General features: G+C 31.8%; 4 protein-coding genes across 4 annotated transcripts; 2 read left to right on the top strand and 2 right to left on the bottom strand.

Moving 5' to 3' along the window:
- Window positions 1-4719: 4719 nt before the first annotated feature.
- Window positions 4720-11804, top strand: LOC105228822 (high mobility group protein DSP1; the record flags this gene model as incomplete). Its single annotated transcript, XM_049455361.1, is given in 4 exon segments — window positions 4720-4881; window positions 10430-10593; window positions 10698-10872; window positions 10978-11804. Coding segments are annotated over 4 exon segments (666 nt in total), but the record flags the coding sequence as incomplete, so codon positions are not given.
- Window positions 11805-17465: 5661 nt separating this feature from the next.
- Window positions 17466-20646, top strand: LOC105228824 (XK-related protein 6). The gene is made up of 6 exons (XM_011208805.4): window positions 17466-18124; window positions 18350-18436; window positions 18501-18575; window positions 18640-18770; window positions 19457-19609; window positions 19681-20646. Exons 1-6 carry the CDS (start codon window positions 17784-17786, stop codon window positions 20124-20126), a joined length of 1233 nt encoding a protein of 410 aa, XP_011207107.2. The 5' UTR covers window positions 17466-17783; the 3' UTR covers window positions 20127-20646.
- A 372-nt stretch (window positions 20647-21018) lies between these two features.
- On the bottom strand, window positions 21019-22240 carry LOC105228825 (sperm-associated antigen 7 homolog). The gene has a single exon (XM_011208806.4). The coding sequence runs from the start codon at window positions 22021-22023 to the stop codon at window positions 21199-21201; it is 825 nt and encodes a 274-aa protein (XP_011207108.2). The 5' UTR covers window positions 22024-22240; the 3' UTR covers window positions 21019-21198.
- Window positions 22241-22562: 322 nt separating this feature from the next.
- Window positions 22563-24708, bottom strand: LOC105228826 (phosphatidylinositol N-acetylglucosaminyltransferase subunit A). Its single transcript, XM_011208807.4, has 6 exons — window positions 24552-24708; window positions 24404-24494; window positions 24093-24338; window positions 23918-24035; window positions 23714-23833; window positions 22563-23643 (listed from the first exon to the last, which is right to left on the bottom strand). The coding sequence occupies exons 1-6, from the start codon at window positions 24560-24562 to the stop codon at window positions 22739-22741; spliced, it is 1491 nt and encodes a 496-aa protein (XP_011207109.1). The 5' UTR covers window positions 24563-24708; the 3' UTR covers window positions 22563-22738.
- Between the last annotated feature and the right edge of the window lie 292 nt (window positions 24709-25000).

The following is a 25000-nucleotide window of genomic DNA, read 5'->3' as shown; positions in this document are numbered from 1 at the left end:
CATTTCCCTTTTTTAATGATCGCAGCAAATTGTTTTGCGCTTATGCCGTCTGGTTGGTGGCTCAACGGAAACTAATGTCATTCATTCACATTGGCTCGAATTTATTAGTTCAATAGAAATATAGCTGTGACGTACAGCTTCAGACTCTAAGAGTACATTTTAAACATTCGTCTTTGCCACGCCCCATATAGGGACAGCTCCATGCGGAGATGGGGGTGTCCGGATATTAGTAAAATCACTGTATTTACTAGTTTGGGTCAGATGGCATTTTCACCATAAAGTTGAATTTCTCGTTTAGAAAATATACAATGTTTTAATTCTGTCAATTTACCGGCTTCTGGGTGAATCTAACATTTTCTCTAGTTCAATCGTATTTATCTCCGCATTCGATAAGAATTTATTATTGAAACACCTTACGTAAGTTATATACTTATGTACATATGTACATATGTACATATGTATATGTAGTATAATTTTTATGATTTGATTTTTATATATTATTTCAACTGTTTTATGACCAAACTGTTAGATAATTTTAATTGCGTTTCCGCTTGATGCTATTTGCTGACTAAGTCCTATGACATGCAAATATACGCTTCTGTGTTCTTAAGTATGAGATACATTGTGACAAAAAAATACTCGGAAATTGTAAATAAAACGCAAAATATTTAATTATTCATCAATATTTATTTTGTCGTTTTCAAAGTAATCCCCACCAGTCGAAACACTTCTTATGAGGTCTTTTTGGGATGGCCTTCAACTCCTTAGCCTGATGATTTTCATGCCCATATCCTTCACTTTTTTATTATTTCATTCGTAATGATCCCGAACCCGGATTTGGTTGGAAATATAAAATTAAAAAAAAAAAAAAAATTGTTCGATATTTTTATCCAGCAACGGAATACTGAGGTGTACCGACTTAAGCAGCTGCTGTGAAAAAAAATTTGTTGACAGATCGGGCTCATATTTTGATCAGTCCTACTAACTTGGCCAAATATATTTTTTTTTGTGAAATATCATTTACCCGGTGAATTTTAATATATGTATGTAATTTCCGTGTGCTTTTTTGTCCTAATGTAAGGTTCTATATGGTAAACCGTGTAAACATATGAAGCCTGTTTTTCGTTGGAAATCATAGAGTTTACTCAATTTAGCTACAGTAGATTTCCTGGATCTGATTACTCACTGTTAGACAAAATAAACAACATTTTTACTTATGCGTAAGCATTTCATTTTCAAAACGGCGTCTTTTGTATTAATAAGAATCAATTAATATGTTATTGTTTCGATATTGCTTCGTGATATAAATATGTACAGTGAAATTCCTCATAACCAGGCACCCAACGTCGCAGTATTTTGTTCGTAAATCAAGTAAATCTGCTTGCGGAGATCATTTTACGTATTGATCTTAAAAAACTGTCGCACAACTCCACAAATTAATAAGAATTCTAAGGCAAAATGGTAACCACAAATTGGGCACACTTTTCTTTACACATCTTATGAAATCTTGTCCATTTATCAGAGATAATTTTAACGAAATATCGACCAAATAGTGTTCGTGTCCGGTCATTGGAACATAAAAAAAAAATTATTGAAAAATCTAATATGTATGTAAATCAACGATATACTCGTATAGCTTAAAGTAAAATTAAAAATATTAGACTTCGTGCCATTTTAAAAACCTATCTTCGCAGCGTTTTTACTTGGAATCGTGTAAATCACTTTTTTTGCGTAGAGGTGCAAATGTTGTGGTTAGATCAATTGAAATATGATGCAACATTACTATAATTGCACTTCCACAGAAAACTAGAAAAATAATATGCAGCAGAGCGATCAGTCGTATCATATTCAAAGTAAATAAAAACAATAAACTAAAGAATAAAATTATACATGAAAAATTCAACGAAATGCATAAACGAAAAAATTATACTTTATAACTTCAGCTATTCTTCGGTTGAAACTATTTACTGCCCTGCCTTCACGAGTTGCAAATTGCAAATCGATTTCCCAACATCCTTTTATCGATATGACAGTACCCTCATAAAATTCATGTTCCAGCGGTAACTACTGCATTTGGATGAAAACCTCAAATTTTCATCATCATCAACTTTATTTTCAGATATGTATGTACATATGTCTATATACATATATGGACATATATGCACGAATAATCGTCAACAGCGTTAGCCGCCTTATCGGCATCACATTGTTCACCAGAGGGAATTAAATGCGATATAATAAATAATTGCCCGACAGGCCACCTTCTTCATATACCATATTATTACTCATATTGTACAAAATATATATTGCACTTGCACTTAATCCACGGCATTGCTGCAACAGAGTTCTTGGTGACAGTGCAATAACAATTTGGCTGCCTGGAAACTGACAACTTTGCTTCAACTCAACGTCCTTTGCCTAGCTGTCTTCTTCTGGTTGCACACAAAGCTTGCATTTTCTTTTAGCTATGAATACTGCATACTATATATGTACATATGTACATATTTATACTAAATGCAGTTAATGCTTAGTATACATATCTGAATATACTATATATGCGTATATTATACATACTTTCGGTATACATATGCATGTATATATGCACATATATGTATGTATGTATTTTTGCTATCTTTCAATTCTTCTGTGCTATTTGAACTCCCACCGATATGTAAGCTTAGATATTTTTAAAACTCCCACACATTTGTGTGGCTGCAATGCAATATGTACATACATGCACTTGTGGCTGCCATGAGTTTGGCTGGCTGTTTGCCTATCGTCACTTCATCACTGTCAACTTCAACACGAGCATCGACGCCGGCACCTTAATTATAAATATGGACACATGCATATAAGAATATATGTATGTATGCATAGATGTCTATTTATACATGCGAATGTTGCTCAACTTCCATTGAAATGTATATAGTATTTACTTTTGTATTTGTATATGTGCAAAATCCTATGTAAAATGTAAATTTATTGTTTTATTGCTCGTGCTGCAAGTAAATTTTACGTTATATGCCTGAATACATGCATTTACAATACATAGTTGGTATGTGTATGTGCATAATTCGTTATTGATGCTATAAGATTCTATTGCAAAGCCATTTTTCATTTTGCGGGCTCATCTCTGCTGCATTGTCGTTATCTACTCATGGATGTACGGAGATGCCACTATGTCAGAAATAGATATTGAAAATAAATTGAAACAAGACAAAATGTTAACTTCGGTTGCCCTGAAGCTATAATACCCTTCACAAATAAAAACCAACTTAAATATGATCGATCAGTTTATGCTAGCAATATGCTATAGTATTATAGTTTCATCTGAACAATTTCCTCGAAAATTTTACCGTTGTCTTGGACAATAATCCATTTACGTGAGTATATCTCTTTAAATAAAAAAGTTTTCCATGTAAGGCCTTCATTTTGTTAAATAACTTTATATTGGGTTGTCAAAAAAGTCTTGCGGTATTTTTATTGAATCAATTCGTGTGGCACCCATACATCGATCTTCTTAGTGACTCCAAGCTTCTTCAAATGGTTTATAACGGTTTGATGACTACTATGCCGGTCTCTTTCGATCAATTCAGCGATTTTATCGCAATTTTCGGCGACAGGCCTTCCGGAGCGTGGCGCATCTTCGACCACCTCTACACCAGAACGAAAACGTTGAAACCATCGTTGTGCGGTGGAAATGGAAACTGTATCGGGTCCATAAACTGCACAAATTTTATTGGTGGCTTGAGATGCATTTTTGCCTTTATCGTAGTAGTACTGTAAAACATGTCGTATTTTCTCTTTATTTTGCCCCATGTTAGCGACGCTATAACTCACGAACGACTTAAAAGAAACGACAATCAATCAAACACGTGTTACCGCGTGAAATGAGCTTTCCAAAAAGGTGTAGCATGACCCGATGCGGCGAGTAAAACTAGAACTACGCGCTTTCAGCGCTAACTAGCGAAAATACCGCAAGACTTTTTTGACAACCCAATATGTCATCTATATACGATATATGCTATTGGGGTCCGTTGAAGCGGTTCTGACAAATGAGTAAATTCTAGGGAAAACGGCTTGTGCAAAAATCCAGATCGATATCTCAAATGGGTCGTTGACTAAGTAATTTCGTTTGATGACAATATCTGATCTTATTGAATTTTTTATGCAGTCTACTTCAAACTTAGCCGCTTTACCGTTATATATTTTAACGTACGTCCAACAAATTTTCTAACATTGTTTGGAACTTTTGGTGCACTATCGAAGTTGGAAGAAGGAACAAAATTACCGCAGATTTTACTGTTTTACTGTCAAAAGGGCGTGTACAAAAAAGATGTGTTGAAGGTGGGAGGCCTCTTGAAGCCGATGTCGATAATGTGAATAAAGTCGTTGTCGATACAAATCAACTCGAGAGTTGATAAAAAATTGTCTTTGAATTGCGCAAAAAACCAAAATTACTTAGCCAATACATTTTATAGGGTCTTCGACGGTCTTCTGGGTGTTACAATCTTCATTTTAAACTTTCAATATCACGAAGTCTGGGAGAAACCATTCATTCGAAGCTAACAAATAGAAAATTCGAAATATTTATTAGATAGGGTGGAGTTTTAGATTTAGATATTAGATCTAGACAAAAATTTATCATTAAAACCTCATTTTCATAAATACGATTTTATTAATTTCATATTTTTTTTATTCTATTTCTCAAAAATATAGAGCACGATGATTCGCGGTGCTAAAGCTGATGCGAAGCCCCGAGGCCGTATGACAGCGTACGCTTACTTTGTGCAAACATGCCGAGAGGAGCACAAGAAGAAGCATCCCGATGAGACAGTCATCTTTGCCGAATTCTCCCGAAAGTGCGCTGAGCGATGGAAGGTAAGTCTGCCTAAATTTTCCCTAAAAAAAAAATCACCAAAGCCATCTTGTTGTAATTTGGTAAATTAAATAATCGAAGAAGAAATCATATAAATAATATTTGAACGTTAAATATCTTTATCTTTAAAATATTGAATCGGGTTTTTTAGGCAAATTTTAGCTTGGTTTTTCATTTGAGAAGCTTTTTTCTAAGAAGTCGAATCAATTTGTCGCTTCGGTGTTACCGGCTGATCCTAATCTCCTTTAAACAGAAAACTTTGTTTAGAAAAAGTCTGCTAAGGTCACTCATGACCAATACAGTTTAATTTAGTTCAAAAGAAATCGGCTATCATCGATCAATAATGATCAAAACTTTAAATATAATGATTTTCATAGAAATCACAATCTTAAAGACACTTTAATAAATACATCGCTTATCTATATATGTATGTATGTATGTATATATTGCCATGTTTTACCAAAAATGTGAACGACTACGAAGTACTTGCCAAAAGTTTTAAAGTGCATGCTTATTAGCACCATAATTCAATTATTATTAATTGTGCCTACTCCAACAAGAACAAAAATGTTTCTTTTGTCAAGCCTAGCAGATATGGGCGCCTGTCGCCACTTAACTTTGTTGTTTAAGTACTTACGCTTTCATCAATAAAAATAAGTAAAAAGATTTGATGAAAAACGCCGAACAATGGCTGAAAGCGAAAGCAACAGCGGCACCCACTTTGCTTTAAGATGTCCTTGCCAACACTTTTTTATGATTCGATGTTGTCGGAATTCTTTTATATATTTTTTTATTGTTGTTATACATTACTTTACTCTGCATCATATATACACACACACTCACCGTTTTGTACTTTATTTAAATTGTTTGTCGGCTTTTATACATTCATACATACTTATATGCATATTTGTATGGAAAGTCTGTGCGAAAAATAATGCAAAAAGGTATTGGAAGAACGAAAGGAGTCGAGGGTGTCGAGTGTTGTATGTATGTATATAGAACCCCCCTCATAAACAAAACGATTATAGTGCGTTCACCGAGCGGCGACCGGTGAAAGAAAACGGCATGAGAGGTGTTTTTAAAAAAATGTATTTAAGTGGCTGCCGGCAGCAATGCAACAAAAACAAAAATGAATATAGAAAGAAAGGATGAATTGGTCCTTAAGTTGACTGTATAAAATAAAGTGAAAGAAAAATAAAAACTGAAAGAAGAATTGCTGAAAGGGTAATATAAAAAATACTGGTAAGACCCTGAAAGTCAAAAGTGCATGGACCGGGGTGATCGGCGATGACGACAACGATGCGAGGCAGCAGAAGAGCTTTTAAAAATATTCTCGGTATACCAATGCATGTATACAATACATATGTACACATTCGCTTACTTGTGTGTGCAGGTGCATGTAAAATTATTTGGTGTGGAAGCAGGCGGCAACGCTTGGAAAACATGAATTCATTTAATGACGGAAATGCAATTCTGTAGATGCCCCCTCACTTTTATTGCGCTCCTCTGGCTCCAGATGGTTCACACACTCTACACACATACTATATGAGAGTGTGTTGTTGACCGTCTGCAACATAACCATTTGCCTTTCAACATCAACGTCCTGCTGCATTTGAAAACTGCTGAAGTGTAGACTCGTCGGTATGTAAGAAGGACGATGATAACATCCATACATATTGCATGCACAGCAAAATTTTATAAAGCCTAAATGAAGAATCGGGGAAGGATAGGTGTAGTTGTCGAGTTCGCCTATAATTTACAAACGATTTGCCTATTCGTATAGTTGATTTTTGGGAGCGAAGTATGTGGAAGTTCAAGTAATTTTGTGGTTAGGTGGGAGGTTACGTAAGAATGTGGATATTGAAAGTAAACCTAAATTTATATTCTGATTTGCATCGTACTACGTGTACGATATTACAGACAACGCTACAAGCTCCGAAGAAACCGTTCAGATCGAACTACTATAGCCTTCAGCTGCCGTTGTTTCCTGTTTTTTCACCCATAAATAATTCCAAAATTTTTAAAACGAAGTTTTTGAACGAAAATACAATCAGAAGCTGGAAGAACATATTGTTTGACATAATTGAAGATACTAAAATGTGTTCTCGGGTCGTTTAGATTAATTGGCATCGAATTTCTTTAGCAATGTCCTATTAAATATTAAATTGAATTAATTCGTTCTTAAGGCAGATGAATCGGCGTAGCAGAACTGATAATATGTACATATAAACATATTATACATACATACTCATATGTTCCTTGTTTTTTTTTATGAATCTGTTTGCGCTGTTGTGATTCGTATTTTATTATTATTAATTGAACTCGATTAGTAAAATTGCTTATTTTTCAATTCAGAAAAAATTTCAATTCAGAAGGCTTTTAAAAGCATAAACGTAACATATAAATATAAGATATAGGGAGACAAATCTGCAGGATTCTGACAACGTTGCTTTTACTAATAGCAATCAGTAATCTGAAAGTTGTGCCATCCATATAGATTAATTTTTGTGTCACATTGCTTGCCGGATTTTATACATAAATACCCACGTACGAATAGTGTAGCATATATCGATATATGTATATTTTTTTTGTACGTGTGAGTGAATGTTGTATTTTAAGGGTGGCTTTAACAACACATCACCACCGCTGTCGTCATCACAATCTGGCTTACACAAAAATCAATGCCAGAATGTTATTTTTCCACCCATTCTTCCACCACATTAAATATTTCTCTTAGTTTTGCCTTTCTCTCTTTTTACTGTACTACTCACTTATTATTTTAAAATTCTGCGCAATGGCATATGCTCTGTCCACCATCTTCTCCGTCATTGAGGCGACAGCGAGAGGAAGTTTGCCACTCAAAAATCCAGCAGTAACTAAGTCCTGCCCTTGTACCATATATATATATATATATATAATATATACATATACCTGGGGTTTTTGCTGAGTTTAGGTATATTAGGTATAAGTATATGCTATATAAAGTAATTGCGTCGTTTTCAGATTGCACGTAGTCCAATGGATCAAAGACTGTTAACCCTATGGTTTGAAAATCCTTTGCGTTTAAAAAAAGTAAACTTATATATTAAATATGTTTTTAAATCATTACGGCTTTTGGTTTTGCGATTTCTGCTATGTAAAATACATATTCAAAACGTATGTTTCGATTTTACAAATTTTTAATTTTTTTTTAATTCTTTTAAAAACTTCATTTGTTTTAATTATTTCTTATAAACTGATGGACCAAAATAATGTCAGCTTAAGCTTTAAGGTTTTATACATTAAATTTACTTTACTGTTCTAAAATATAAGTATATTTTCACGATACTGAGAACAAATGAGAATAACATTGTTTTGAAAATTCTGAATAATTTTTATAAAGGCTATACTTATATAAAAATATATTATATTTCAACCAACCAACTCCATTGACAGGTATGACAGCTAGTCTAGGATTCGCTTGAATTTGATGTTGTTAACAACATCATCAGACAGTCTCACATTTCATAAAAACAAAAAAAGTTTATTCAAACATTTGAAGGTTAATTTTGCAAGAACCTGATATCAAGGAAAATACATGCAGACATACATACATACCATACATATTTGTTTGTGTGGCATTGTCTTTTTTCACTTCAGCACTTTGCTTCATAGTTCGGTCAACTTCAAACGTCTAAGGTGAAAAGTGGGTGGATTGGGTGCCGGATAGATTGCTTTAAGTCCACTATATACTACATAAGTACATATCTATATCTAGGTACTTTGTACATATGTATGTATGTATGTAAAACTGCACATAGCATTTTCAGGGGTCGCTCGTTGAGTGCTGTCAGCTGGGATCTGCTGGGATTGCTGCCGCTGCGAGTGGTGGAAATTATGGGCTGGGTTTTTGGCTGGCTCTGTTGGTTTGTTTCGTTGTTCGTGGCTTATTTTATTGGCGTCGGGACGAAAGAGGAAATTTAATGGCAAATATTGTAATATGAAGCACACAGCTTTTGGCTTTAAAACTGACAAAGAGCAGTTTTATAGCAAATTAAGAAATTAAAGCGAAATACGAACTGATTGTGATTTTATTGAACGGCTTTTAAGGAGTTGATTAATGGAAAAAGCGTGAATTATGGTTGAATTAAGAATAAAGTGGCATATGTTAATATATTTGGTCCTATTAGATGCGTATAAATTAAAGATATCCTGCAGATAAACTGAAATATAATACTTGCTCACACGTGACATGTGCGTGCCTCTATGACCACTGGCTTTTTCATGTGTTAATATGTTTCGTAGCGCTCCGCACAATTAATTTCCACAAATTACGCCTGCTGACCATTAGAAATACCTTTTCCACGCCACATAACCCAACAAGATAAATTGAAAGGGTGGTGAAGGCAATTTATCCTTTTTAATGCAGAAAGCACATATTCCTTTATAAAACTGATGAGGCGATAGAGCGGATGTTACTAAGAACGTGCGCTGATTGTAAAAGCTATAAAATTTAAGTCTGACTCTAACGACACTTGGTTGGAATGGAATGGACGATAAGCGGACATGACTGTTGGAATATCGTAGTAAGAAATGAACTTTGTCAAGCAAATTAAAACTTGAATGATGGAAAAGTGCTGTTTTCGTATGCTAGTCAGTACAGTAGACTTGAAGGGTGCAATAAAGCTTCCATACTTATTATATACATATGTGTATGTATGTAAGAGCTAATTAAAAATAGAAAAAGATATTTACTAAAGATTCTACATAAAAACTGCATTTTGATCTGTCAGTTTTCATCTATATGCGTGAAGATATACCGTTAATTAAAAAGTTTTCCATTCAAAGACTGGATTTTGACTGATCAAATTGTGTTTCCTTGACTACGTCGGAGCCATCGAACACTACGCCGACCAGACTTCGGACGCAACTCACTTCAGTCACAGACTGACCTTCGGCGACTCCCTCTCAGTGAATGGGTTACTCTTGCAATGCCCAGCAAACCCCACTCTTCGACCACCCCTTTCCCTATAGTCCGACTGCGATGCCAACCAACCTGAACCTTACCACCCAAGCGGGGATTAAAGATAACTCGCCACATAATAAAGTTTTCCATGAACATGGTTCTGATTTTTCAGTTTGTATGACAGCTATGTACATATATGCTATATTATTGGTCCGATAGAGGCGATTCGGACAAATGATCAGCTTTTTGGAGAGAAAATGTGTGTCAAATTTCAGATAGATGTCTCAAACACTGATGAGCTAGTTCGAGTTTTAATTGATAAACAGAAAAATAAATTACACATTCCTGTTTTTGGTATTTATAAAATTATAATTTTTTCAATTGTTTGTTGTTATAGCTGTATATCAATTAAATAGTTCTTGGGGCATACTAACAGATATGTACATACATATCGTTCGTGTCATTCGCCTACAGTTTTAAAATATTTTGATTTAATTTACTAAAGAAACAACTTTGGTGGGGCGTCTAAAAGACGCTATTGTATTTCTAATTATTCCATCGTTTCTCTATTTTATACTAATTATTTTGCACATTTAATTTTTCAGACAATGGTGGATAAGGAGAAGAAGCGCTTCCATGAGATGGCCGAAAAAGATAAGGCGCGATATGAGATGGAGATGCAAAATTATGTACCGCCCAAAGGGACCGTGGTAGGACGTGGCAAGAAGAGGAAAATGATTAAGGACCCGAACGCGCCGAAAAGATCATTGTGAGTTCGTAGCTAACAATGCATTCATTAAACTTTTACAATTCACTAAACTTTCACCGTGGAATATTAAATCTAATTAAATGATATTTCTTTGAATATTTTAGATCTGCATTCTTCTGGTTTTGCAATGATGAACGTAACAAAGTTAAAGCTGCGAATCCAGAGTACGGTGTTGGCGATATAGCCAAAGAGCTCGGCCGTAAATGGTCCGATGTGGAACCAGAGGTTAAACAAAAGTACGAGTTAATGGCTGAGAAGGACAAGGCGCGCTACGAGCGGGTAAGTGTAACCATTTGCAAATCATTTAATTTGCCTTTATGGTGTAAAGCGTTTATGTAATTATTCATTTTAATTACTTGTATTAATAATATTAATAAATTGCAGGAAATGACCGAGTACAAAACTAGCGGGAAAATACCGATGTCCGCGCCTTCAATGCAAGCACAGCAGGCTGCAGCGCAGAAAGCCGCGTTACTCGCTGCAAGTTCGCAGCAGCATGAGGAGCATGGAGACGATGATGGCGACGGTGATGATGATGAAAATCAATAGATTTAAGCAAATACAAAATAAACAAGAAAAAGTAAAAGGAGGAGCATATAAGATAAAAAAAAACAAAAGAAAAATATACAAAAAAAGAAAGAATTAACAATTTTCCACTCAAAAAAGAAAATGGAACTTATATAACGTAATATTTAAGTGAATAAAACCAGAAATATTGAATGAGACATAAAAATCAAGCAAAAAGTAACAAATATTAAAACAATAAAACAGACGAGAATTAAAAACAAAGTAATGAAATTTAACAGGGAGAAAGTACATACAACTATGTAAAATACAAAATGTAGTATATACATACATATGTATGCCGTAAATGCAAAATCAAAGCTAAAAGTAGTTGTAGCTCCAGCAAGCACTATCAAGGAAATCCAAGACACAATATGCTGTACTAAAAAAGTAACAATACTTTAAATCAACACTGCTTTTAAAAATCATGGCGGCACATACAACCGAGACAAGTACGTACATCTTCATTCATTTGTTATTAAATTTTCGTTAAACCATCAACCACTGCATAAGGATTTTTAAAAAGTGAAGACTCCAAATAATCTACTCCCCAAAACAAAAATTACTACTCATTTTGAGTGTTGAAATACACACAACCGATCAACATAACAGCAAATATTACAAAAAAAAAAAAAATACAAAAACAACACACAACATGACTCACCAATAATAGCTAGTTGACATCGTTTAAAGAGTAGAAATAGCGGCATCTTTGAATAATAATGGCAAACAACTCAGATACGATTATTTTATAATTAAAAATATTGTTTCGATTAATTTGATTTATTGTAACATTAGCAATAAATGTTAGGATTAAAGAGAGACACTCATAGTTTAGGGGCAAATAAGAAGAAAAATAAAGAGAAAATATAATGAAAAAGTCAATATTAAAGTGGCGTATGCGCTTGACTTCAAATGCCAACGCATTAGAATTTATTATTTTATCATCGTACCGATTATTATTGGCAGTTATTATTATTATTTTTCAAAACTAGCATTTAATGTTGATATAAAACGAAATTACAAAAAGAAAATAAAAACAAAAACAAAAAATAGAAATACCAATTTTTCGTTCGTTTAGCGTGTAAAAACAAAATACATATTTTATATTTACCATGTCGAAATCATACAACATAAACATTTAAAGAAATGTTTAGAAAAAGCTTAAGGACAACTGAAAATAAAAAAAAATATTTTGAAATATTTTTATAAATACATAAGTGCGGTTGAATTTCTGTATGAAAACTATGTACGAGTATCTCGAATGTGAATATATTTTGAGGCGATTATTACATATATTACATACTATGTATAACTGCTAGCCACAATACATGCATATATGAATAAGCAACAGTTATATAGTTGTATACTACACTCATACAGCAGCAAAAAATACAATAAGAAACAATATAATAAATTTATATAATGTACGATAAGATTTAGAATATACGTATGGTGAAAACCCAAAAAACCTATGCAATTTTTTTTTCATAAATCACCTTTGGCACTCGCTTGGGGTTTAAAAAATTTGGCGGATTCTTTCAAAATTTGAATTTTCGTAACATTTTTGAAAACATGAAGTCAATATTGTTTATTTCATATTTTCCGAAATAGTGTATGACCGTTCTATAAAATAGAAGTTTCTATTATTTCCATTTTTTTAAGTTAAGTTTAATATTTGAAAACTTAATAAATTGAATTACAAGCGCGATTTATTCGCCGTATGATTGCTAAACTTCACTCAGAATATTTATAAATTAAACACATACACTTTCAAATAATTTGAATTCAAAATACCTTTTCTCTTTCCGGTAAGTTTATGAATAAACACTTAAAAAAAATAAAAAGGGACATCTGCAGGTATCAAGATAGTGTAAATAGATTATCTAAAATTAATGTTAGCATGAAACTTAAGGGAATAGTCGAAAAAACATATATGAACGAAAGATACAAGTTTTAATTTGCAGAGAACGGGTGGTAAACTTATTGATTAATGTTTTGCGAAAATGAAAAAGAAATTCTCAAAGTTTCCGGAAAACACCTTTTATTTGCCTTAAATTGTATGACATAAAAAACGATCAAAATTTATTTTAGGACTGAATGTCTAAAATTTATGTTTGTTGCACATGTAAAAACGAAATATAGAGTTGGGGATGTTCGAGCAAGCAAATAATTGCACCAATATAGCGACACTCTGTTGTTTTTCTGTGCAACATTTTTTTCGTCGAATATGTGACACCTTGCCAAAGTGATGGAGACTCGAACATCCTCTTTGCTTGCAATCATTTTTGTTTGAAATTCAGATAATAGTTAATTATAAAGCTTTAACTTTGTAGTTATATTATAAATTTTTGAAAGTGATAGAGATGAAGTCAACATTTTGGGTATATTCAAGCATTTATTTGTTCAAAATGTGCAGTGCTGTAATTTTTTGTGCAAAATACTATAAATTTCCATAATTTATAGCAACCGATTTTTTTTGTCGTCGTCAACAATAAATTATAAAATGCAAAATTAATCTCTTTCCTTATTATCATATCTTGAAATACAAATTTTGTTTTGTTTAACTCTAGCTAAAATACAAAACTTTAACCAAAAAAAATTATTTTAAATACACAATTTTTCAGGAGTATATTTCCTATGGTTATTTGCAAGAGGAGGTATTTGTTTATTATTGGTCATGACGACAAAAAATAAATTTATTATAACGCCAAAATTGAGAAAACGTTAAAAAAACGTTAAGTGACTTTGCTTTGGCAGCTTATTTGTAATAAAATTGACAGCTTTTACTGCTTTAAATTGCCACACATTTGCACATTTTAATAATGGTAGCTTTTGCCCTACTATGTTGTATAACTCATTTATTGCTTTCGATTTCTTTATAATCATTTCTATTTGTAATTAGCACTATTGGTTTTTCAATGCTAAACATTTAAAATTTTTGTTACTATTTTTACAAAAGTCAAAATTATTATAGTTCTTTAATTTTTGTGATTTTCGTATTAATGCCACCGCGTTCATCTTCAGTTAGTTCGTGTACTACTCGTATGTGCATATTACTAGTATACCGAACCTCTTGTATATATGTATGTATATAATTGTACAATGCATTATACGTCGTATGTATGCATTTTTCATTCAAACCGCATAAAACAAAAAATAACGGATAAAATTAAAAATTATGTAAAAAAAAATGAATATGAAATGCAAACTACTTCAGGCTCGACAGATTCCTATTAAATTTAACGGTTATAGAAAATCAAATGTCAAAGAATTGCAGTAGAGGACATACGTACATATACACTCACGTAAATTTACTACATAATATTAGGTAATATTAGTAATAAAAACAATAAGAACTTTAATTGAAAGTAATCACAAAAACAAGCAATGTTTTTATGTACATACATATGCAGACCGATTAGGAATAATGCGACCTCAAAGTTTTGGGATTATTCATGTACATACATATGTACGTATACATACGCTTATTCGATTGCAGTTATTGACATATGGAGTTGTCAGTTTTTTTATGTTTTCAAATTTTTTGTCGTACATTATATTATATTTATAGTTAAAACGCGTTTTCTTTATCAACAAGGATTAAGTAAACTGTTGAATTTCGCAGCAGAGGAGAAGTCTGTGCATGGCTGCTTTATGCATTTAACTCAATTTCGAAGATTACTAAAATGAGATTTTATTTTTATTAATTACAAGTTTTTATTAATTCGTCGCTAACATATGCATATTGGCTAAGACGTACATATGTACATTCTTATATACACTCATATGTATATTTTTTATGCCTCTAAATTAGTTTTGCTCTCTCTCGAAATCTTTGGCAAATAATGAACACCAAACTTTCATTACAATAGAAAGCAATATACACATACACACATGCATATAATCAACGTCTAAAGCGAAATTTGAACAAATTCCCAAATTGCGACTTGCACCAGATATAAAGTGAATAGTTACAATAGCGCGTTGCAAAGACAGACTGAAATATCGGGGAGGGGCATGGTAGGTGGTAGTAAAGCCGAATGAACGTCGTTTGTGGCAGTTTAGCCGACACTAATGCCTATATTTACAAACATGCATACTTAATTGAATAACACCAACCAACAAATATATAAATTTAATAAAATGAAAAATAAGAAAACAATAAAAAATGAAAGGCAGTAACAACCACAGTGTACACATAATGAAAAAATTTAATTTTTTAGCGTAGAAAAAAAAAAAAAAATTAAAAGAAAACCATGTATTTGTAGCTTTTTCTTCCAGACCCAGAGCAGTGTTTTTTTATTGAAACATAAAAGTATGTGAAATGCTCTTATAACAATAAGTTCAACGTTAAATAAAATAAAATTATAGTTGTTGATTAAAACAAAAAAAAAAAAAACAAGTATGCGTGCGTTTGTGTTAGAGTAAAAAACAAAGAATATAAAATTTGAACTTATAATTTATAGGCATACATATTGATTATTTTAGTTTCTCTTTATTACTATTTATAAGTTAGAAGCCTGTGCAAGTATAATTAATGCGGGTCAAAAGAGTTTTTAAATTACAAAATATGCAAGAGCGTGTAAAAATAAGTTTCAAGCTACAAAAAAAAAAATAAAACAAAAATAAAAAATAAATTACATTGTGCGTTGATTTTTAATAATATGTAATTTACCAGTATCTATAATAAATTAGAACATACATTTATAACAAGTACATACTCATGTATGTATGTAACTTCGTAGTAAGTTGAGTTACATATAAAATATACAAATTAGTTATTGTGTTACGAATGTAATTATTTTTGCTTTAGTTTTCACATATTAGCGAATAACATTTATTTTACTTCAAAATTAAATATACGATATGTATTGAAAAAAATTTAAAAACATACAAAAGGAAATTATTAATTAATTGCTTAAGTTAAGTACCGATAAAATAATAATAAATTAAATATATAGTAATGAGTAAAATTGTAAGAAAGAAAAAACTGAATCACAATTTCCCCCCCACATACAAGATAATTCATTTATATACATGCATATACATACTGAACCTTGCCCATGCAAATTATAATAGAAAAAAAAAACAAAAAACAATAAATAATCGCGTAAAGACACGCTTTAACACTCATAAATCCACTCTAGTATTTACTTTGAGAAGTAATTTATATATAAAAAAAACAGCAAACAAACTGAAACAAATAACGTAAAATTTTATGAAGTGAAAAGAAATTACAAGTTAATAGTGAAACTAAGTTTAAACTACTTATAAAAATGAAGTAATAAAAAAATGAATACAAAAAAAGAAACATACAGAGCGCTTAAGGCATGACAAGCGTCGTCGAATGTTAATAACGGCAGCAATGATTATTGTCCTTTGTAAGCTAATACATAAAACATACGTATACACCCACACCTATACACATACATACACAATTTAGGCATATGTGTAAACAATTAGTTTAATTCTTACACTGTAATGTGAAATAATGAGAGTAAATGCGTAATAATTATAAATTACAACAATAATATTAAACGATAATAATACAAATGATAAAATAAAAATAATAAAAAACAACAAGAAAATGTATTTTAAATTGAATTTATTTATAAAAAAGTAAGTAACTAGATTTTGTCTGAGTTTACTAAATTTGTCAGAAATGCCAAACTTTGGAATAAAATTAATTATGATTTCTTAGAAATTTTTTATAATACCGAATTTTTAACTAAAAAAATTGAAAATCGAAAGTTTAGTCCCAAATACAAGTTATTAAAATTTTAAATTTTTAATTTAATATAATAGTAAAAATTTAAAATCAAATTTTTTATTCCAAAATCATAATAAAAAATTGATTAAATAAATAAGTTTGAAAGTTTGCTGACCAATGCTCTAGCTCTAGTTCAAAATAGAAGTAATGTTAGTGTTAGTTCTAAAACAAATTCTTTTCTTTTTATTTTTTAAATAAATGCTTGGGATTAATTTTTTATCTATCCGGTATTTGTGACTAATATCTTTTTTATTTTAAATTTTGATTTCCGAAACTGGAACTAAAAAAATAATAAAAAACAATTAATTCAAATGTTAATTCCATTTCTTTCAATGCATTGTTTGCTAACCATGTATATAAGTATATAACTTCGTCGGTTGTTGCAAAAATTGCGTTTTATTCATTTATTTAATTTTCGCTCAGTGTAGACAGGAAATGTAAAAAGTGGATATTGGATCTTACCTCCTTTCGATATTTCTTCTGTTTTGGCAACGCCGCTGTAATCGATCGACTTTTATCGATCTAGTTTGCACCATCAGCTGTTTGATATTTTCTTTTATTTTTTGTTTTTCGCACAATATTTTTTGTTTTGCTTGTCTTGTTATGGCAAAATGTTACTCGTGAAATTGTTTTTATGGTATTAATTACCGAGAACATACAAGAAGTTTCAGTTTAACATTTTCACGTACAAGTTGTGCGGATTAGCTACTCTTTCACATTAAATACAAGGACATCGTATGACGAAAAAAATTAATGCAAAATTATCAGTCTGCGCAGGCGTTTAACAAATGAATTAAATCACCTACGAATAGCAATACTCTTGGAATGTTTAGTTTTCAATCTATTAGTAGTAATGGCGTCAACGAATAACATTTCTACCCTTTTGGAATGGATGAAATACACTCACAGTCGGTGCATACTGAAAAGCACTTTGCCACAATGTATGGAGACGGAGGCAGATGGTACCTTCGGCGATGAGGTTGATACTGAAGCAAGCGAGCGGAAGAATGAAACAATTTCGTACTTAGAGATAGGCATGACAGTTAATTCCATATTAATTCGCGTAATTGCTGTATTACTCAATATCAAATTGGCTGTGGACTATTATCAACAAGGAGAACAAAGTTATTGCATTTGGACAGTGGTATGCATGGTGGTGCCAATGTGTGTCACTGCGCTAATATATGCTACAATGTACGTTAAATAATTGCAAGCTATTGCAATTGCTTTAAAGTTTTGAAATCTGATGTAGAATCAATTTCGCTTCGATTGAAATTTTAAATTAGTCACAACATTCTTCAGATATTATGCATTCATTTACAGGAAACAAAAAATTCGTAAAATAAAACAATTTTTAACACCGCTATTAGAAATATTATTTGATATTCTAATTGGCTATGAATTTTAAAATATTTTTAGGTGTTATCAAGATAAAAAATTTGATGGCGGATTCAAGAAGGCAACGAAAACAGCATTACTGGTTATTGTAGCTTCACTTTTTCTCAGGTTAAAGAATATATATACTATATATAAATATTAAATTGCTATTTACCAAGGTTTTGTTTTTTAGATATTGGAAAACGCTTATATATTCCTTAAAATGTAAACGTGCAGAACTGCAAGGAAATCGAGATGAGCAATCAGAGTAGGCAACACAGTAATGCTATGACTAATTATATCATTATACGTATGAGTATCATTATTTACAGTTATTACAATCGCACTACGAAAGAAGAAAGCGACATTGCTTTGATTCGTTTGTTTGAGTGTTTCATGGAAACGGCTCCACAAAAAATATTGCAAATATCAATAATACTAATGCAAGAAAATCAAATCACAGGTACGTCTAATTACTTAAATAATTAAAACCACCAAAAAATTAAGTTTTATAATGCTTAAACTCAAATTAGCTGGTAACAGTAAATTTATTTATATTGAGCTTTGTAAATATGCTTTTTTTGCCAACAATTTTATTGAACTGAAAATGTGATGATACCCTTCACAAAAGATGTTTCCATACAAGAACTTTATTTTGAACAATCAGTTTGCGCTATTAGCTTAGACAATAATCTATTGCAAAGTTCATGAAAATATCTAATCAAATAAAAAGGTTTTCCGTGCAAGAACTGGATTTGGATTCAGGTGTGTGCTTTAGTGGTCCGTGTGCTTTAGTGGTCCGATCGGAACAATTTGTTCTAAATTTCCGGAATTCATTTTGTTAAATAATAAAGTTTTCCATTACGTGCTAAATTTTAGATCGATATCTCAAAAAATTGTGAGACTAGTTCGACTTCAAATAAGATTTTTTACATATTTTTAACAGAATAATTTAATTTAGTAAATGTATTTTCCAGTACACTGAAGTCAGTATTAGGAAAATATTACGATATTGCAAATCTTATATTTTTACCATTGCCTACAAAACATCATTTAAATTGTTATCGGAATCTGAGAAACATTCGCCATTGTTTCGTACATTTTTTTTTCAATAAAAAATATAGATTTTTTTAAACTTTTTTTAAACAGCAACTCAAATACTTAGTGTGCTGCTTTATCTTTCGAGCGTACCATGGACGTTATTCAGTTATAATCGATGCATACGTGCCGCGCAACCAAATAAAAACAAGTTAAGCTATTGGTATATGGCGCCACATCTCTGTTGGCACTTTTGTATTTCACGTAAGTAAAATTAAATATTAGTTAAATAAAAAAATTGTAAGAGGAAAAATACTTTATATTGACTTTTTTAGTATCGCGCATCTTTTGTATTGCTTTTGTGGCTGTGCTTTTTCCCGTCTGGACAATAGTTGCTTGCGTTCTGCACGCCGTCATATTGGGATTCGTCACATACATAGTGGAACGTCCGGAATTCACCAGCATTATTTCAATAAATAATTTTCTCTTTTGCATCGCATTAGGTTTCGTTTACATATTCATTTACATTCCAGTCAAGGAGGCACCAACGAGATACAAATATGCGTTGTACTATCTAATTTGTTCGATAGAAAATATCATATGTGTGGGCTTATTCATACATTATCCACCAAACAATCTTTTAGAATCTATTAGTCTTTTCTACACAATTTGTGTTTTGGCCATTGTCTTTTATTACGTCGGCATTTGTTGTATGCTCATTTACTACGTAAATTATCATCCAAATGTAAAAACAAAAAGAAACAAAAATACCAATGGTTGAAATATTTAGTTGCAAATGAGCATTTATAAATATAATCAAGTATTAAAATACATTCTCAAATATATTTACATATAAGTATATAGTAAGTTGACAAAAGCTTTATTATGAAGAAAAAATCTCTCCAACTGATATTCTACTTGCATCTACAGGTTAATGACAATGTATTCATATAGAGTTTAATAAAATAAAAAAATATATATTTTTATAAATTAAAATAAGACTTTGTAAATAAAATGATGTTTGCTCACATGCATATATTATTTAAAAAAAAATAGAAATTTTCCATCTTTTCGTATACATACATTAGTACATTCGAAATTATTTCCATATATTTATACTGCAAAATTTGTGCATAAACTAAACAAGCTAAAATTAACAAAAAATGTTTAAAATAAATACCCAACTGTATATGAATACAAAATATATTAGTCTCAAATACTTATGTACATTCAATTAAGTTGTTAACGAATGTTATCAAATTAGTTAATACGTCTGCAATAAACGATTATAGTAACCAGTATTATGACGGCTTGTTTTAAATTTCGAATATTCCTATTTGAAGGAAATCATTTTATTTATTCATTTTTGACGTACACCATATTTACTATTTCACGTGTGCTTCCGTAAAGTTATACATACATACGAATGTACATATATGAGTGAGCAGTTGAATTTTAACGAAATAAGCATTCTAGTTTTAGAATATGAAAAAACTTAAAACTTTTAACTTTTGTTAGAAGCTGAAATAACTCCAAAAATCACAAAATTCTACTTTTTTAATAGAGTGTGTATGTCTATATGTATTTAACGATTGCATAAACAAGCACGTATGTATATCAATCAACTTCTTATATGTATGTAATTAGAAACATTTATAATTATAACGCGTTAGTATGTTTTCATTATAATATATTTATGTGTTTTTACTCAATACCATTTCAAATAGTTAACAATTCAGTTGTGATCTCGTAAATAGTAAAAATATTGCAATTTATTGCAAATTGATGCAAAGACACAAAGCAGTCGTTTTACAAGCGTGTTTTAGTATGATAATAGTGGCTCGTTAGAATTATCACTCGTCTCCTCCAGCACTGCTTTCAACAATTTTGGGCTCCTGTTTGTCTTGCGGTTGTTGCGTGCTTAAGCAAGCACTTACTTGCTCATTTACAACAGACTGTTGTTTTAGTTCCAGATTGGGTAATGCACTCTGTTGTTGCTGCTCCAATTTTCGTTTCTTCTTTGCCTGAATATCAGCTAAAGTTTGTTCAATCGAACGCATATCCTTTTTATTTTTGCTGGGCACGAAACCATAACTCAGGTTAGTTTCTGTTTTACGCGCAGCCTCTAAGGCAGCATCTTGCCCAATAAGATGAGCGTATTTATCTTTATAGTTGGTCGTTGGTTTAATGTCACACTCTGTAGTAGGTGGTAGTTGGGTGGAAGCACGTGCCAGTCTTTTTTGTTCACTTTCCAATTCACGTTGTTGTTTTCGCTTTTCAGCATATTCTTTGGCAATTTCTTCATTCCAACCATCACCGTTGCGTCGAGCTGCTATTTCATCTTCCGATGGCGCATTTTCTTTTTTATAAACAACTGAATGGCGGTCGATATCTTCGCGGCCAAAACTCATTGCTATAAAGCCACCGAATTCTGCTACCTCATGAATAATGGCACGGTGCACTTTATCCAGCGGTTGAAACTCAATATGAGGGCGGTCGTCCTTGGCAAATCGTCCGATACGATCCTCCACATATTTGCGAAATCGATTTAGTTCTTCTTTCTGTTTGTTTTTAATTCGTTCAGCAAGCTCTTTTTGTTTTTTGATCATTTTTTTCTGTTGCTCTGTGGCTGCGGGAGGTTTTTCCATTGAATTGAGTATTGAATTCAGCAAATCCATGGCGGGTTTTAGCGGCAGAGTATTTTGGTAAAATAAATAAAACTATTTTATTTGTTTTGCGCTGTACTATGCGCAATTTTAGTCGTATTAATAGGTTTTTCCTATTTGTTTTTTCTATTGTCCAACTTCGCCCAGCTGCTGCTTTGAATTTTTCTCATTCGTTGTTTTTTTTTCTATTCTTTCTATCAAGTGCGTGTGGTTCTGACAGCTGTTCGATTGAGATGGTAATAGTAAACGATTTATACAATAGTCGTTTTATTTCCTATTATCGATTAGCTTCCATCTCTAGGAAAGATTAACGGTTAAGACCAGGAAGTGGTTATATATGTTATGTTTTGAGGTTAGTTCCCCAAGAGGAAAATCATATAAACATTTTCAAAGATTTTAGAATATATTTTTGAATTAGAATTACCGGAAAATTAAATATACCGCTATTGCAATAGTCCTTTGTGTGATATTGGTATGACCGGCTTTGAGAATTCATACCCCAGAATATTTTACAAGTTCTGTGCAATCCCATATAAAATATGGATTTAAAATAAGATTTTAATATTTTTTTATTTGGTTTGGTAGAAAGGAAATACTTATGTATGTTACAATAAAATTATTTAAAATGCACCCAGCAAATGGCTTATTATTACTTATAAAAATACATTGTATTTGTAATAATTTAAATTTTAACTAAACTGTATATATTCACAATCGAAAATATAGTTTACTGTTTTCTCAAGAGTGTCAGTTCTTTGGCTTTTTCCATATATCGACGTGGACGTAAATATTCCAAAAATAATAGTATAACATGGGCCATAGATATCACCAACAGGAATGGCCAGACTTTACTGCGCAGATAACCGTAAAGTAATTCCCCAAGTGATTTCTCAGGTTCGGCTAAAATACGCTTATATACTTTTTCTGTACGTTGTGTAACATTCTCCCAATTGTATAACGTTGACACAATTTCGTTACATCTATATGGACAAAGAACGGCATCTTCTTCATGATTTTCGAAATCACCAACACTTTTTGGTTCTTTTTGTTTATTTAAGTTTGAATTTGTATATTTTTTATTATTCTTCCGTTTATTTGTTTTTGTAGTTGAATTTGTGCCATTGCCGATCGAAACGCCATTACTATAAAACATGCCACTTTTTTCAATACTTGTTTCGACTGGGTATAGCTTCTGTTTTTTACAAAACTGCGTGTAGCGGGCAAGAGCTTTGAGTACTCCTTGGTAAACAGAATCAATTTCAGGATCCGTGAGTATGATTAAATTTGATGGCAATACTTCTGGAATACCACCCACCCGAGTGGATACTACTTGTAGACCACATGAAGCTGCTTCTACTATAGCCATGCAATACGCTTCAGTAAGCGATGTATTTACAAAAATATGACCACGTACAAGAATGTCGCGAACTTGAGAATGTTCAACTGCTCCTATTAATTCAACGCGATCTTGCATATTGGCCTTTTCTCGTATCTCTTCGAGTAGATCCCGTTTTGGTCCATCGCCTACTATAATAAAATTTACATTAGGCGTGTGTCTAAAACGTGGAATGACACCGGCTAACAAATCGATTCCCTTACGGTAAACAAGACGCGAGGCAACGACAATGTTAACTAAATTGAAATAAAAAAAAATTCAGTTATGTGCATGTGCAATTTCAATAAATGAAAATTAAGCACTTACTTGTACCGTCTGTAGGTCGTTTACTTGGATTTGGCGTAAATAAGGCAGTGTCGACAGCATTTGGTATGACAGAAACATTTTCTTTCGGTATGCGTGCACGGAGCACAGTATTCTCTTTACCTGTACATATGAGAAATTTTTGTCATTGACGCATCAATATTTATATATACATATATATATATACATATATAAATATTAACTCACCAATATGAGAGACACAGATGCAGTGATTTACATTTGCCAAATTAATCTGCAACATTTTATTAGTAAAAACGGCCGATAAATCAGCAAAGCCAAAAAGGCTATGATCCGTGAAAACTGTCTGCAAACAATAACAAAATTTGTATAATCGCGATGGCAGTTGACTATTCTAACTTACCCTTAAACCTAGCATGTTACCTATAATCATTGCTTCATGTGCCAACGTGCTGAATGCAGAGTGCCCATGTACAACTTCTATGCTTTCTCTTAGTAGCACACACCGTATTAGAGGTATTTGACATAGTATTGTTGGCAGTATGCATTGATTGTAAAATGGCTTAATTGGTAAATAATAAACCTTTAAACCATTTGTTAAGTAACGAATGCCTTTGCAATCGCCATACGAGTGTGTTAATACAATGACCTGGATATAAAAAGGTGAAGGTTAAGTTTAAAATACTCATTAAGAATCGTTCGTTTATGACTCACTTTATGTCCGTGGGTTAATAAAATTTGAGATAAATTGAAAACATGTTCCTCTACACCGCCTATACTTGGATAAAAGAAATCCGTGACCATACTGTAAAAGTCCAAAAATTGTATACTTTTTTTCAATATATCATATTTCGTTAATTACCATATTCGCATTATATCTCAATAATCTAAACCATTTGTTTACTACACTGCATTAGAAAATAAAAACTTGAAATCAGCTGTTTAACGCATCATTCTGGGAAGGTAAACAATTCTTTTGACGTTTAATTTTCACAGAGTGCCGTCCAATTAAACTTAATTCCAAAACAAATCGCTTAAAATATTTGCCTAAGTAAAGAAGCATTAACATGTTTGTATGGATTGAATGTTTAACAAATGGTAGAATAAAAGGATTTTAATCTCAGCTAGATTTTTAATTATTTAAATTATTTTATTTTATTAAATAAATTCTATTACTTCTAACTCACCCTATTACATGTTGATAAGAAAGGGAGAAAGTGCACGCACTATTAATGAGCATTTATGCTTCTCACTTTGATTCTGCTGTTTTTACCGGCATCTTTCATGATGAGCGAAACGAAATGAACTATA

Source organism: Bactrocera dorsalis, chromosome 4 (assembly GCF_023373825.1).
Source record: "Bactrocera dorsalis isolate Fly_Bdor chromosome 4, ASM2337382v1, whole genome shotgun sequence".
NCBI classification, from domain to species: domain Eukaryota; kingdom Metazoa; phylum Arthropoda; class Insecta; order Diptera; family Tephritidae; genus Bactrocera; species Bactrocera dorsalis.
This window is presented reverse-complemented; position numbering and strand designations above follow the sequence as displayed.

Coding starts and splice junctions, on each gene's coding strand:
- LOC105228825 (XM_011208806.4), bottom strand. CDS start 22,023: ATGGATTTGCTGAATTCAATACTCAATTCAATGGAAAAACCTCCCGCA.
- LOC105228824 (XM_011208805.4), top strand. CDS start 17,784: ATGGCGTCAACGAATAACATTTCTACCCTTTTGGAATGGATGAAATAC. Junction 18,437..18,500: donor GTAGCTTCACTTTTTCTCAG/GTTAAAGAATAT, acceptor TTTGTTTTTTAG/ATATTGGAAAACGCTTATAT. Junction 18,576..18,639: donor AATCGAGATGAGCAATCAGA/GTAGGCAACACA, acceptor CATTATTTACAG/TTATTACAATCGCACTACGA.
- LOC105228826 (XM_011208807.4), bottom strand. Junction 24,036..24,092: donor GTAACATGCTAGGTTTAAGG/GTAAGTTAGAAT, acceptor TATTGTTTGCAG/ACAGTTTTCACGGATCATAG. Junction 23,834..23,917: donor CATCTGTGTCTCTCATATTG/GTGAGTTAATAT, acceptor TCATATGTACAG/GTAAAGAGAATACTGTGCTC.